The sequence below is a fragment of the Phyllobates terribilis genome, unplaced genomic scaffold, assembly GCF_046119375.1.
Source record: "Phyllobates terribilis strain yellow unplaced genomic scaffold, ASM4611937v1 Scaffold_5__5_contigs__length_657084704, whole genome shotgun sequence".
Classification (NCBI taxonomy): domain Eukaryota; kingdom Metazoa; phylum Chordata; class Amphibia; order Anura; family Dendrobatidae; genus Phyllobates; species Phyllobates terribilis.
In genome coordinates, this window is record NW_027362765.1 from 621,484,446 (window position 1) to 621,501,086 (window position 16,641).

The 16,641-nt window shown below is 40.9% G+C and overlaps 1 protein-coding gene across 5 annotated transcripts in view; it reads left to right on the forward strand.

Annotated features, from left to right (window-relative positions):
- Window positions 1–12,572, forward strand: part of LOC141273772 (catenin delta-1-like) — a 124,263-nt gene extending 111,691 nt beyond the window's left edge. For 4 of the 5 annotated variants that reach the window (XM_073686114.1, XM_073686111.1, XM_073686110.1 and 1 more), the window contains 3 exons: window positions 483–562; window positions 1,604–1,685; window positions 12,014–12,572. In XM_073686114.1, the coding sequence (XP_073542215.1) occupies window positions 483–562; window positions 1,604–1,666 (143 nt within the window). In that variant the 3' untranslated portion in view covers window positions 1,667–1,685; window positions 12,014–12,572. The remainder of the gene's footprint in view (window positions 1–482; window positions 563–1,603; window positions 1,686–12,013) is intronic. The other variant, XM_073686112.1, reaches the window with a different exon arrangement.
- The last annotated feature ends 4,069 nt before the right edge of the window (window positions 12,573–16,641 follow it).

Below are 16,641 nucleotides of genomic sequence, written 5' to 3' on the forward strand. Positions count from 1 at the left end.
TGTAACCAGTGGGTGGGCGGCAAGAGGTAGCAGCTGAGACACTGAATTCAGAGATGTCACTTATTAGGCTGTGTGCTGTTATTTCAATATAATGAGTTTTTATCAGCAGGAGATTGTCACTGGAAAGTCTCTTGTACCTGCTAGACCAACCCCGCGCCCAGTAGTGATTAATAGCTTACTGTCAATATACAATGTACACGGAAAGCTGCCAATCAGTGGTGTAGGTGGGCACAGCTTTCTGAGTTTAGCTACTTCTAAACACTTCGATTGTATCACAATTCTGCTCCCAGTAAAGTAAGTGATACATTGCTGGAATCGGGGTCTCTTTTCTTACATTATGCTGCTCTCAGATTACATAGCAAAACCTGTGACAGTTTCTCTTTAATTAGTAAATCTGTTTTCTGTTATATTTTTACATCGTGTGCATAATACTCAAAATATAGTAGTACATTTTGCTTTCTCCTACCCGTTAAATCTTTCAGACATATATTCACACAATGGGGAACATGGCAGTCGCCACCTAAACCGTTCAGGGGATCTCTCAGAACTGGAACCTCTCAAAGTAAGTTTTGCATCATGCGTCGATTGCAAAGCATAGCAATATTCTTGGCATTTTTTATTTTTTTTGTTCTCTGCTTAAAGGAGTTGTCCACTACTAGGACAACTCTTTCATACCTCACACCTGGGCCCGATAAAATTTAAAAGCTTATACTCTCCTCCCATGCTACTCTCCTCCCATGCCGATGTCGTTCCAGCAATGTCGGACTCAAGGACCCACGGCCCCCTTGCAGTTTTTGTGATGCGTGAGCCAGGCGCCCAATCGGCACTGGCGCCACGGTCTCCACTTTCGGACAGATTGAACCTGAAATGAAGTCAGATTAGCTGTAGCCCTGACTTTCTCTTCATGTTCAATTTGACAGAAGGCGGGGATAGAGATTCCAGCGCTGATTGGGCGCCTGGCTCTCGTGCCACAACATCCGCACGGGAGCCCCAGGACCACGATTGCCGACATGGCTAGTTTGCATGGCTTTCCCTTTATCATTTTATGGTTATCCCATGTATGTGATATCTTTTGGATTGATAAATGTATTTCAAGATGAATACTTTAATTTTATGAAAATAATAACTAAAAGGGGCATACGCCCCACTAGCAAAACTGACTTTAACTGACGGGCTATTAAAATTAAGCCGTTATTAATCGTATATTAATATTGTGTTATTCTTAATTGATAATTCAGATTACTAGGTAACTAGCAGTAGTAAAATAGCCAATTTCACTGTATACATTCTTAAATGATGAGGTTAGACAGTCCTGAATGTTGTAATTTCCCAAAGGCAGCAGCCTTTACCCATCATCTTGTGTCCCCCAATAAATTTGACGAGATGTCAGTTTTGATTTTAATGACAAAGTAAGATTGTTTTATTGTGTTGATGTTGAAAAGTGATTTCCTTTACCAGTTTCATGATTTTGTTATTATAAATTTAGGTGAAATTCTAAAAATTCCTCGTCTGTATAAAGCATGCTTCTTGGTAGGCATATTGCATTTCATAATGCTTTACCACTTGGCTTTGTCATCTCATTGCTTAATGGTCTCTGTCACAGGAAAGGTCTCTCAGTGCTGGGGGTTCATTGGATCTTGGGGATGTTGAAGACCGACCAGTCTAATTCCACATCTGTTGCATGTGTATGTAACGCACGTTTTGTTTTCCATTTGTCTGGTATTTCATCTGCATGTTTATCACTATATTGCATTCAGAGGTTCAGAGATTTAAAAAAAAGTATAATACAAAAACCCAAGATTCACTTTATTTTTATATCAAAACATACTTTGTTAGAGAATAAATTTTAAAAAATCTAAGCTTATTTGGGCATAGATATACAACGAATACGGTTATTATCCAAAATGGTAAACGGCAAAACAAAACCATGACCAAGTTGCTGTTTTTATTCATTCTAGTAAACACTCCTCACTCCCCTCCAAAAAAACAGAAACCCAGTTCTTTGCTCACACACTTTAAGATAAACGTGTACTTATGCCAACACGAAGGTGACCTATTTAGATGGACACAGGTCTTCAACTGAAGGCTTATGCATAAACCAATTTGGTGATAGGTCGATAAAGAGTGGCTGAAACTGCTTGATGCAAAGGAACATGCTGCATATGTTAAATAGCAGGCATCCACTTGTAAACTACAGCGGTCGGAGAATACTCTGATTACTATAAACACTTAAATGCTGCCCTTAATCGCGGACAGCGTAATTTGTTATGTGTAAACCGATGAGTTACCATGGCAGCTGGGGGGAGGGCTATCTGGGTCCTCCCAGTGAAGCTCAACTGGAGGCTGATTGCCATCAGAAAACCATGATTTCTCTAAATACTGCAATATTGTGCTATTGTAGTAATACGGCAAAAGCACTGGACTGACTGAAGGTTCAAGTCCCTGAAGGGAACTAAATTAAAGGGAATCTGTCACTAGGTTTTTACTCTGTCAACTAGCAGCATAATGTAGGAAAAGAGACCTTGATTCCAACGGTATATCACTGGGTGCAGTTGTGAGTGACACAATCAGTTCTTCGATGTAAAATTCAGAAGAGCTGCCCCCACATGAAAGTAAAAATAACAGAGCGATTCCTTGTAAATGGAGAGATCTATCAAATTAAACCTGTCCATAGCATGGTGTTAGAGGGGAGGACCCTATTGTCGTGTGGCTTCCTCAGGGGAAAAGATGAGTACTCAACACCATGCTTTCATCTGGATATCAATCCAGATAGGACAGCTGATCATATACCACTCATACTACATGCTTTGGGTCTGTGTATTTTCATGGTTTCAGTCTGACCTATTACTGCTTGTTTAAATCTGTAAGCACAAATAGGTCCACTATAGGGGTTTCTTTACCCCGCTGTTAGTGAAAGACTCGCATGCAGAGTGATAGGGGGTTTCTATACTATATATTTGGAGCTGTATGCTCAATTCACTTTCCTGGAATATTAGAGCGTGACATATTGGAGGATTATAGGTCCTTACTTGGACCTTCTAAATGATTATTATTAGCCAATGTGGGCTTTTTAACCCCTTTATCCCCGAGGGTGGTTTGCACGTTAATGACCAGGTCAATTCTGACCACTGTCCCTTTATGAGGTAATTACTCTGGAACGCTTCAACGGATCCCCCTGATTCTGAGATTGTTTTTTCGTGACATATTATACTTCATGATGGTAGTAAAATTTATTTAATATCACTTTGTTTATTTGTAAAAAAAAACGAAAAATTTCGTGAAAATTTTTCCTTTTTCAAACTTTGAATTTCCATGCTCTTAAATCAGAGAGATATGTCACAAAATAGTCAACATTTCCCACATGTCTACTTTACATCAGCACAATTTTGGAACCAAATTTTTTTTTTCTTAGGAAGTTATAAGGGTTAAAAGTTGACCAGCGATTTCTCATTTTTCCAACAAAATTTACAAAACCATTTTTTTTTAGGGACCACATCGACTTTGAGGAGCATTTATGACAGAAAATACCCAAAAGTGACAACATTCTAAAAACTGCCCCCCTCAAGGTGCTCAAAACCACATTCAAGAAGTTTATTAACCCTTCACGTGCTTCCCAGGAATTTTTGGAATGGGGAAGGAAAAAATGAACATTTAAATTTTTTCACAAAAATTTTACTTTAGACCACAATTTTTTATTTTCACAAGGGTATCAGGAAAAAATGGACCCCAAAATGTGTTGTGCAATTCCTCCTGAGCACACAGATGCCCCATATGTGGGGGAAAACCACTGTTTGGGCGCGCAGCAGGGTTCGGAAGGGAAGGAGCGCCATTTGACTTTTTGTAAAATTTGTTTGAATAATTAGTGGACGCCATGTTGCATTTGGAGAGCCCCTGATGTGCCTAAACAGTGGAAACTCCCTACAAGTGACACCATTTTGGAAACTAGACCCCTCAGGGAACTTATCTAGATGTGTGGTGAGCACCTTCAACCCCCAGGTGCTTCACAGAAGTTTATAACATGGAGCTGTGAAAATAAAAAAAACAAACTTTTTCAATAAAAATGATTTTTTAGCCCCAAATTTTTTATTTTCACAACGGTAAGATGAGAAAATGGACCCCAAAAACTGTTGTGCAATTTCTTCTGATTACGCCAATAACCCATATGTAGGGAAACACACTGTTTGGGTGCACGGCAGGGTTCAGAAGGGAAGGAGCCCACTGTGACTTTTTGAACGCAATATTTCCTGGAATTGATTGCGGACGTCATGTCACGTTTGGAGAGCCCCTGATGTGCCTAAATAGTGGAAACCCCCACAAGTGACCCCATTTTGGAAACTAGACCCTTCAAGGATTTTATCAAGGAGTATAGTGAACATTTTGAACCCAGAGGTACGACACAGAATTTGATAACATTAGGTCATCATATTGAATAAGTTGTCATTAGTCTTGAGCGCAAGTGCTCACTACTTGAGTTTGCACCGGGTACTCCAGGTATTCACCATGTATCGCGGGTGCTCAAGTGACATGCTCGAGTCCCCGCCCGCATGTTTCGCGGTTGTTAGACGCCCAAAACAAAACATGCGGGGATTACTCGTGCATGGCAGGCAATCCCCGCAAGGTTTCTTTGGCCGCGAAGCATATGGGGTGGAGACTCGAACATGTCACTGCAGCACCCACGATACTCGGTGCATACCTGTGCACCCAATGCAAACTCAAGTAGTGAGCACTTGCGCTCAACACTAGTCCCCATATCGTCGTCATTTTTTTTTCTTTACTTTTGAAAAAATCACAACCGTAGCACAGCTTCAAACCTAGCACAGGCATTTTTTACGCCTTTCCTCGTGCTGTATAAGTGATTAGATGACTTTAGACTGACTTCTTCGGGTCGGTGCGATTACAGAGATACCAGATTCATATCAGGTTTTTATGATTGACAGCTGTCACACACTAAGACGCTTTTTTTTTTAAAAAGACTAGTTTTTGCATCGCCATATTTTGAGAGCTATAATTTTTCCAGGTTTTGGCCGACAGTCATGTGACGGCTCGTTTTTTGCGGGATGAGTTGACGTTTTTATTGGTAGCATATTCAGGCACGTGACATTTTCTATCGCTTTCTATTCCGATTTTTGGGAGGCAGAATAAACAAAAACCAACAATTCAGGAATTGTTTTTGTTTGTTTTTTTATGCCATTCCGTGTGTGGTAAAATTGATGAGGTAGCTTTATTCTTCAGGTCAGTACGTTTACAGCGGTACCGCATTTATATCGTGTTTTTTTTATGTTTTGGCGCTTTTACACAATAAAACAATTTTATAGAAAAAATATTTTTTTTTTGCATCACTTTATTCTGAGAGCTATAACTTTTTTTTTTATTTTTCGACTGATAGAGCTGTATGGTGGCTTTTTTGCGGGACAAGATGACATTTTAAGTGGTACCATTTTTATTTACATTAGTCTTTTTGATCGCGTTTTATTTCATTTTTGTTTGGCATTATGATAAAGCATCAATTATTTTTTTTTTTTTTTTTTTTTTTATACACTGTTTGCTAAAGGGGTTAACTAGTGGGATACTTTTATAGGTCAGGTCGTTCCAGACGTGTACTTTTTTTTTTTTTTTTTTTTTTCATAATATTTATTGATGGATACATTATATTTTTATTTTTTGGGGATTTTTTTTTTTTTTTTTTTAGATATTTTCACAATTTTTTTTTTTTTTCCTTTTTGACAGTTTTCCTACTTTTACACTTTGTCCAACTATGGGACTTTCACTTTTTACAGTCTGATCAGCTGTATAGCATAGGAATGCAGCAGCATCCATATGCTATATGCAGCCTGTCATCGCTGCAAGCAGAAGATACTTTGATCGTGATACTATCTTCCTGCTGTCTGGTGACCCGGGTGTTGTCATGACGACATCCGGGTCACCATGATAACCATGGGACCCAGCCTCAGACAGCGCAGGACGCCGGGGAAGAGGTTAGTACTGGCGCTTACCTCCGGAATGCTGCGATCGACTTAAATCGCAGCATTTCGAGGGTTAATGTGCAGGGAGCTACCAGCTGCAGCTATCATGTGCGCCCGCTATTACAGAGCATGCATATTCACTACTCCCCACTCCTATGGGCATGAGGAGTAGTGAATATTCATGCTCTTTAATAGCATGCACACGTGATCGCCCAGCCGCTGGAGGAAGCCGGCTGATACTATGCGCGCTATTAAGGGGAGCGATTATTCGCCAATAGCACAGACTTGGAGAGCAGTGATTATTCCAGCAGCTCATCTCAGCGTGTGATGGCGCATGGCAGTCACGTCATGCTCCGCTCACACAGTGAGATCAGCTGCTGGCAGAAGAACAGCGCTGGAGCAGAGGGGGGAGCTAAGTAGAATCCCTTTTTTTTTCTTTTGTGTGCAGAGTGATGGAGATGGAGGGTGCCATGCATACCAGGGTGGGGATAGGGCCACATATAACAGGAAGGGGGGGGGGGGGGCCCATATACAGTGGGTACGGAAAGTATTCAGACCCCTTTTAAATTTTTCACTTTGTGTCATTGCAGTACATTCTAAAAAGTTAATTTTTTTTTTCTCATTAAAGTACACTGTGCACCCCATCTTGACTGAAAAAAACAGAAATGTAGAAATTTTTGCAAATTTATTAAAAAAGAAAAACTGAAATATGGTCATAAGTATTCAGACCCTTTGCTCAGTATTGAGTAGAAGCACCCTTTTGAGCTAGTACAGCCATGAGTCGTCTTGGGAATTATGCAACAAGTTCTTCACACCTGGATTTGGGGATCCTCTGCCATTCTTCCTTGCAGATCCTTATGACCATGTGATATTTCAGTTTTTCTTTTTTAATAAATTTGCAAAAATTTCTACATTTGTTTTTTTTCAGTCAAGATGGGGTGCAGAGTGTACTTTAATGAGAAAAAAAATGAACTTTTTAGAATTTACCAAATGGCTGCAATGAAACAGAGTGTAAAAGTTAAAGGGGTCTGAATACTTTCCATACCCACTGTATAACAAGATGGGGGATATTAGTACAGAATTGGGGGACATAACCCCTATAACTGTGTGAGTAGCAGACCTCCTCCCCCATAACAGTATCATGACCTCTTTTTTTGCTTCAATTTTTTTTTCTATTTTCCTCCTTTAACCGGTTCCCGACCGCCCACTGTAGATAAACGTCGGCGCTTGCCGGGCTCTGTGCAGTGCCGACGTTTAAAAACGGTGGGTGGTCTCGCAGTGCTCAGGACCCCCAGGGTCCTGCAAGCACTGCGATTCCGGTGCAGAGCGTTAGCTCTGACAGGGTACATCATCGGGACCTGATTAGATCAGGTCCCAGTGATGTTAACCCTTTGCTGTCTTCTATATGCTGTGATCTATAGTGATCACGGCATATAGGAGACAGCAGGAAGAGAGGGGGTCGTCTTACTTACCTCCGAAGACCTGCGTTTCGTTTGAGGACCTGGGGTTGCTATGGCAGCTGGAGGTCACATGACCGCCTCCAGCTCTGCCATATATGGTGTCCTTCCTGTCTGACTTCAGCCTGTATGTAGCTGAAGTCAGACAGGAGACTCTGACTGAAACAGTCAGTGAAGATCTCATATAATGTAATATATGTGTATTACATTACATGAGATCAGTGATCAGAAAAATAAAAATTAATGTCCCATACAGGGTCTAAGTAAAAATGTAAAAAAAAAGTTTTTAAACTATTAAAAAAAAAAATCACAAAATAAATAAAAATAAATAAATAAAATATTAAACCAATAAATCCGTAAATTATTACAAAACCAAAAAAAGTACACATATTTGGTATCGCCGCGTACGAAACAACCCGAGCTATAAAACTGTCACACTAATTAACTCCTTCTGTGCACACCGTAATAAAAATAAATAAAAAACGAAGCAAAAAAATATGCTTTTTGATCATATCGCCAAACAAAAAGTGGAAAAAAATGCGATCAAAAAGCAGAATAGAAATAAAAATGGTACCACTGAAAACGTCATCTTGTTCCGCAAAAAAAAGCCGCCATACAGCTCCATCAGCCAAAAAATAAAAAAGTTATAGCGCTCAGAATAAAGCAATGCAAAAAAAATATTTTTTTTTCTATAAAATTGTTTTATTGTGTAAAAGCGCCAAAACATGAAAAAAATACAGTAAGTGTAGTATCGCTGTAAACGTACTGACCCGAAGAATAACGCTGCCTGATCACTTTTACCACACGCAGAACGGCATTAAAAAAAACTCAAAAAACAATTCCTGAAGTGTTTGTTTTTGTTAACTTTACCTCCCAAAAAACGGAATAGAAAGCGATCAAAAAATGTCACGTGCCCAAAAATGGTTCCAATAAAAATTTCAACTCGTCCCGCAAAAAACAAGCCGTCACATGACTGTCGGCCGAAATATGGAAAAATTATAGCTCTCAAAATATGGTGATGCAAAAACTAGATTTTGCAAAAAAAAGCGTATTTTAGTGTGTGACAGCTGTCAGTCATAAAAACCCGATATAAATCTGGTATCTCTGTAATCGCACCGACCCGAAGAATAAAGTAATCTAATCAGTTATATCACACTAGGAACGGCGTAAAAAATAAATAAAACAAATATTATTCACCTGCTACTGATTTGTTTATTATGTCTCCCAAAGATCCCAGTAAGGCTCTGCTCACATTTATCCTGTGCTCTGCGCTGAGCACTTACACCAGAGTTTCCGTGTAAATCTCTGAAATACGTGATTCAGCCAGAACCCATGATGGAAGATTCCCTGTAATGAGGCAGATATAGGCCACTGTGGATGCCGTCTAGCCTGGGATCCCACGGTGTCATTTGTTTTAGGCGTGCATAAAAGTGCGGTTGGCCACAGTTTTGTGCACTTCTGAAAAAAAGGACACCACTAAACAGAGGCCAGACGGAGTCCAGAGTAACTCTGCTGCCTCATTACAGTGAATGGATCCTGCAGGGGTTTCATCTGAATTACATCACTTGGAAAATTAGATGGAAACCCCGATGTAAGTGCTCAGCCTAGAGCGCCGGATAAATGTTACGTAAAATGTTCCCAATAAAAGCTTCAACTCAGTCCTCAAAAAAAGCTAGTCCCCACTCAGGTCCATCATCTGTTAAAAATATAAGGGACTTCCAAGTTACTGGTAGCAGAAAGGCTCTGGAAAAGCAAAATGGTCCTTGCCCCCCAAAAGAAATTCAGAAAATTTTGTGCTCCCAAATGCAAATGCCTATTCTACAATAATTTGTTCTCCAATTGTCAAATAGCGCTCCTTCCCCCTCAAATCTCACCGTATGGCTAAGTGGTACGATACAGCCACATATGGGGTATTGACACTTTTAGAAGAAATTGTGTGACACATTTCGGCACCATTTTTACCCATTGCCCTGTGTGAAAATGTAAAATCTGAGGGTAAAACATTTTTTTGTGGTAAAAATATAATTATGCTTTTTTCACTGCCCAATGGTATAAATTTAAAAATTAAAAAATGCTCACTACTTCCCTAGATGAATTCCTTGAGAGGTGTAGTTTACAAAATGGGGTCACTTGTGGGGGTTTCTGCTGTTTTGGCATGTCAGCGACTCTTCAAATGTGACATGGTGTCTGCTACCTATCCCAGCCAACATAGCGCTTCTTTCTCTTCCGAACCCTGCCGTACACCAAAGCAGTGGTTTTCCCCCACATATGGGGTATCGGCGTACTCAGGAGAAATTGTACAACAAATTTCATGGTGCAATTTATCCTGTTACCCTTATGATAATACAAAATTAGGGAATGAAAAACATTTTTTGAGGGAAAAATGTGAAAATTTTATTTTTACGGCTCAATATTATAAACTTCTGTGAAGCAGCTGGGGGTGCAAGGTGCTCACCACACATCTAGATAAGTTCCCTAAGGGGTCTAGTTTCCAAAATGGTGGCACTTGTGGGGGGTTTCCACTGTTTAGGCACATTAGGGGCTCCCCAAATGTGACATGGCGTCCGCTAATTATTCAAACAAATTTTACATTCAAAAAGTCAAATGGCGCTCCTTCCCTTTCAAACCCTGCCATGTGCCCAAACAGTAATTTGCCTCCACATATGGGGTATCAGCACGCTCAAGAGAAATTGCACAAAAAAATTTGGGGTCCATTTTTTCATGTTACCCCTGTGAAAATAAAAAAATTGGGTCTAAAGTAACATTTTTGTGAAAAAAGTTAAATGTTAATTTTTTTCTTCCACATTCCAAAAATTCCTGTGAATCACCTGAAGGGTTAATAAAGTTCTTGAATGTGGTTTTGAGCACCTTGAGGGGTGCAGTTTTTAGAATGGTGTCACTTTTGGGTATTTTCTGTCATAAAGACCCCTCAAAGTGACTTCAAATGTGATGTGGTCCCTAAAAAAATGGTTTTGTAAATTTTGTTGGAAAAATGAGAAATCGCTGGTCAACTTTTAACCCTTATAGCTCCCTAACAAAAAAAAATTTGGGTTCCAAAATTGTGCTGATGTAAAGTAGACATGTGGGAAATGTTATTTATTAACTATTTTGTGTGACATATCTCTCTGATTTAAGGGCATGAAAATTCAAAGTTTGAAAATTGCAAAATTTTCAAAATTTTCGCCAAATTTCCGATTTTTTCACAAATAAACGCAAGTTATATCGAAGAAATTTTACCACAATCATGAAGTACAATATGTCACAAAAAAACAATCTCAGAATCAGGGGAATACATTGAAGCGTTCCAGGGTAATTACTTCATAAACTGGCAGTGGTCAGAATTGAAAAAATTGGCCCGGTCACGAAGGCAAAAACAGGCTCTGGCGCGAAGTGGTTAAAATCTAGGTGATTCTTATGGTCCGCTGCATTTTGTAGTCCAAAAAATACGGTAAACATTTTTGTTACGTAAACGGTCAAATAATTGGTAATACAGTGTCTGTAATGATCTGAGCTATAAGCTAGTCTTTCGATTTAATATTATTAGGTTATACAATACTATGAAACAAATACACAATGGCAACATTTTACCATTTCTTTCAGAATGGAATCAAAGGTGATCCAAAATTATACCAATCAACTTGTCACACAAATCACAAGCCCAACACAACTATGTACGCAGAAAAATTAGTCATGGCTCAAAAAATGGAGACACAATTATTTTTTTTTTTATAATCTGTATATTAATTAGTCCCATTATGGTACTTGAACCTGCAATCAAAACACTGTATTGCATTATATCATGAAAAGCTGTGTGTTATAAAGCTCTTCCTATAGCTGAGAATCACAGGAGTACTGAGCAATCAATTCAGTTGGCCCCGACTACCATTGGTTCCCCTCCATGTCTCGGGCGGCTAAGGAGAGTCAATGCATGCGAGAAAAGTGGAAAATTAGTATATTCACAATTCAAAGTAGAAAAATCTAAGTTTACGAGCATATTTTCACATTTATGATACATATGGTTTATGTCTAGATATATAGTGAATTTTCCTGTTTCTATGTAAAAGGTGGTATCTGCACTAAAACGCCTTCCAAGAATTTCATGTGACCAGGACTTTTCCCGAAAGCACAGTAGTGCAGTAATAGTCTCTCTTGGGTGCACATGGTCAAATGGCATGTTTTCCCTTCCATGGAATATGAGAAAAAGGTTATTTTTTTGCCTCTTTAGTGTTTTAAATGCTTTTAACCCTCTTAAAAACTAGGGAGAAAATAGATATTCTCCTCAAAGTTCTTGTGACAGTTATGCCACATAAGAACTGCAACCAGTCAGTTTCTGCTAATGGGCTGCATTGCTAGCAATATCCCCGGGTGTCCAAGTATTGTCCTAGGGAAGCGTGAGCTGTCCCGTCCATTAGCTGCCGCTGATTGGCAGCTCAGCTCACATGGCATAATAATGTCACGAGAATGTTGGCAGACCTGGTGCCGTTTTTAAAGGAATTGTCCAAGTAGCGGACAATCCCTTTAAATTTTAAAAGCCTGCCTTTAATGATATTTGTCTAACATCTTTTTTTTTTTTGTTTGTTTGTTTGTTTGCAGGGTGGCACTCATGGTTAGGGGATCTTTGTGGAGCAACTGGACCAAGAATGCTTCATCGATTGTCCTTCACTGCCTGTCTTCATTATTTTTAAATCTTCTTTCCTAGTCTCTCTGCTGCGTTCTGAAGATAATTTGTGGACTTTTATGGTTACTAGGACAAGAAGCACAGGAGACGCGATAACACTGGAATATCGCAATATTAACAGGCTGTAAATACAGATATACTAACACATAAAACTGACCCTGTAACACTAACAATCTTTCAGGACAGATCATTGTGGTGCAATTGTTCTAGCACTATATAATTTTGGTTTGTATTTTGTTTATATTTTTCTGGGTGATCTGGTTACATCTTTGCTGCAATTAATTTTCCTTATGACACTTTTTTTGTCCTCCTCTTGGAATCACCAGTGGCCTTTCAGTGGGGAATGTAGGCATAGGCTGAATAATGGACAACCCCCGACCCCAACCCATCTTGCTTCCTTTCCATTTCATAACAATCTGATGCCAAGGATTATGTTTTTTAATAAATAAAAATTTTTAAGACAATCTTATTAAATACATTGTCCGCTGTTTTATTTGCAGATCTGTTGTTGCATTCATTGCCTGCTAATATTTAAGATGTGCATATCCAATGGATGGAGATTCTTTAGTATGTAATCAGATTTCTATAATTTTCATGCTTGCTCATTTTTATAAGCGTATCAGACTATTAAACTATTAAAGCGAACCTGTTAGCAGGATTGTGCTCAGTAAACTACATACACTGGCAGATGAGTGACATTACACTAATTAATGATACCTTGGTCGATGAAATCCGTTCTGTTTTTGTGTAATTCTTTACTTTCAGTTTGGAAATAATGATATGCTCATGCTTCAGGGCGGCCTGTGGGGGGCGCTGTATCTGGTGCTCTGCTTACATATTCATCTTTATGCTCTTATGACAGCTCACTGCCTTCACTGACCGGCCTTCTAGTAGTGCGGGGGCTTGGTAAAATAGGAGAAAATCAGTGAAGGCACAGTGAGCTGTTATAAGAGCATGCAGAGCACCAGATAAAGCGCCCCCCCCCCTCCCCCGGAGGACGAGCATATCATTATCTCCAAACTGAAGTAAAGATTACACAAGAACCACAGGATGAATTTCATCAACCAAGGTATCATTTTAATCAGTGTAATGTCCCCCATCTGACAGTGTATGTAGTTTACGGAGCACAATCCTGCTGACAGGTGCGCTTTAAGTAAGTTTTCCTGATGTTTACTGTAACATTGGCCATTGCCTAAAATTACAACCTAGATAGAGGGTTCCCAGCCCTATATTCTACAGGTTTTTTTTGTGCCCCTGATGACTCAAGATTTTTGAAGAAACGTGTCGGGAGGCGCATAGGGTCAGTTCAGGGCTGTCCAGCTTTTCAGGATCGGCTGTGGACTGCCCTTGTAAGGGCGCGGGAGTCTTGGGGTTTGAGGGTCGGTCAAGATTATAGGGACTGACGGGGATAATCAACCCCTTGGACTCTATGATTTGGGCCTTTATGGATGAGGACCAGTTGGAGGAATTTGGAGACCAGCGAATTTGGTGAGATCTTTCCTTGTATCCATTGGCCCTACTATATACAATTGTTTCTGGACTTTATTGTCTGGTTTTGTTGTAACATGTTATATATTTATATAGGTATTCACTGATGCCTTTTGCCACTTTTTTGACTTGTCAGAGTATGATCCTATACAGGGACATGGGCATATTTTCTAGTTTTTAACATATTTGATGTGTATTGTTAATTTTGTATTGAGGATTGCCAAATCTTTTATTCTTGATAGTAAAAGTTAAGTTTTAAATCCACTATAGTTGCAATATATGATTACTGTAACATCTCCCTAGGCCACCATTCACCAGATGAAGAGGAAAATTGTGTTCTGTTGGCTTCTGTCTGGCAGGTACAGTTGTGCTCAAAATTTTACATACCCCGGCAGAATTTTTCCTTTCTTGGCCTTGTTTCAGAGAATATGAATCATAACAAAAAACTTTTTCTCCTCTCATGGTTATTGGTTGGGTGAAGCCATTTATTGTTAAACTACTATGTTTTGACCTTGATCAAAAGTTTCACATACCCCAGTTCTTAATACCGTGTATTGCCCCCTCTAAACATCAATGACAGCTTGAAGTCTTTTGTGGTAGTTGTGAATGAGGTTCTTTATTTTCTCAGATGGTAAAGCTGCCCATTCTTCCTGGCTAAAAGCCTCCAATTCCTGTAAATTTCTGGGTGGTCTAGCATGAACTGCGCGCTTGATTTCTCCCCAGAGTGACTCAATGATATTGAGATCAAGAGACTGAGATGGCCACTCTAGAACCTTCACTTTGTTCTGCTGTAGCCTATGACAGGTTGACTTGGCCTTGTTTTGGATCCTTGTCATGTTGGAACGTCCAGGTACGTCCCATGCGCAGCTTCCGGGCTGATGAGTGCAGATTTGCCTCTAGTATTTGCTGATAACGTGCTGCATTCATCTTTGCTTCAGCTTTTACGAAGTTTCTTGTGCCTTTGTAGCTCACACCTCCGTGCTTTACTGTAGGAATGGTGTTCCTTTCATCTTGGGCCTCGTTAACCTCTCTCCAAATGTAACGTTAATGGTTGTGGACAAAAATTTCAATTTTGGTCTCATAACTCCAAATTACCTTGTTCCAGAAGTTTTGAGGCTTGTCTGTGCTGTTTGGCGTATTGTAGGCTAGATACTTTGTGGCATTTGCGCAGTAATGGCTTTCTTCTGGCGACTCGACCATGCAGCCCATTTTTATTCAATCACCCATGACAGCACCACGAGAGGAGGATCCGCCCACCAAGGACAGGAAACCTACAGGTTAACAGGGCGGCACCTCTCTCTCGCCTCAGTTTGGTTTCCTGTCCTTGGTGGGAACTCCTGCAGGTTTTACCTGAAGAAAGAAAAGCTTCCTGTCCCAGGCCAGGCTGGCCGATCCAGGCGGGGATATGTTCTCTGCCTCATCAGGTCTGGACTCCCTGGCGGCGCCACGGTAGAGCTTGAGGGGGGCTGCTCTGTCTGCCCTGGGTAGCAGTGGCGTCTCCTTGCTGGGGTCGCCAGTTCGCATGTGGCCCAGACTGCGGGTGCTTCGGCATGTCTGGAGGCTGATTCCCCCATGTGTGCAGGAAGCTCGGGCCACGCAGGCATGGCTGGTGACATCATCGGAGGCATGGCTAGGAAGCCGGTGGGCGTCCCTCTTCAACGATGCTTCCGGGATGATGGTCACGGCCAGAGACACATCTGAGACATGCGACGGAAGGTAGGGGGGGGATGTTCCTGACGGGAGGGGGGCGTTTTCCTAGGCCACGCGAGAGGTCAATTGACCAGGGGCCGGGGATGGAGGCCGGTATAAATTATAACAGGCATCACTATCAGGTGCTTCCCAGTCCATCCAGGTGAGATGGCAGATCCTGAGCAACAGCAACATGAAGATCTTTTGCTACCTGGGGAGCACCAAGAGCCTGTGGAGCATCGCTCACGTTTAAGTGGGAGCCGTTCCACGGACAAGCATGCATCCTCAAGAACCAGCCAAAAAGGCTCAGCCAGTAAGAAAAATCCTGCAGTCCAGAGGGGGGACCCACCATCAGCGGGAGATTCTCCTGCAATTCCGGTACTGTGTATTTGGCAGGGGTAAGTGGATCTTTGTGAATGTTCACTTGGTAATGGTTTCCTCCGTCTTGCTAATGTTTTTCAGAGCAAGAAATGAATGTCCAAGTCTAAGCACAAGGAATGTGCTATATGTAATATCCCTTTGCCTGATACCTATGTGAAGAGACTCTGCCACAATTGTATTGGACAGACACTGGCGGAATAATCTCCCAGTTTTTCTTCAGGGTTGAGATCTCTAATTAAAGAAGAAAATGGCAAGGCCTTTGTAAAAAAAAAAAAACGTTAAAAGTAAACAAAAAAAGGAACCTTCCCCCAACATCGGATAATTCTTCCCTATCTATGATTACCAAGGATTCAGATGACCTCTCTCACTCCTCCTCAGACAGTGATTCCGGTCGTCAATGTTTCCCCTTATGTGAGGTGGATGCATTGATCAAGGCTGTCCGGTCCACCATGGGCATTATAGAAACTAGATCTGAGAGATCAGTGGAGGATGTTATGTTTAAGGGACTAGACCATAGGAAGAAAAGATGTTTCTCTATAAATAATAAAATACAGGCCCTAATTGACACAGAATGGAAGAGACCAGAGAGGAGAGGTTCTCTGCCACCTTCTTTTAAAAGAAGATGCCCCTTTGAAAGCCCATCCTCCTCCTGGTCTAAGGCACCGAGACTCGACGTAGCTATAACCAAAGCTTCTAGGAAGTACTCCTTACCATTCAATGACATGGGAGTCCTAAAGGACCCTCTAGATAGGAAGGCAGACACCTTCCAAAAAGGAACAAGGGAAACCGGAGCAGGCGCCTTAAAACCAGCAGGGGCTGGACTTCCGGATCCGGCCCTGGCTAAGGAGGATTGAAGGCTGAGCGCTCTGCAAAGCCCCGGTGATTACCACCCCCTCAGGCACATAAAAACATACAGAGACGCTGGGCAGAGGGTCCGGAAGATAGTGGGAAAGTACCTGGCTGCACATGGACTGGTACATCCTCA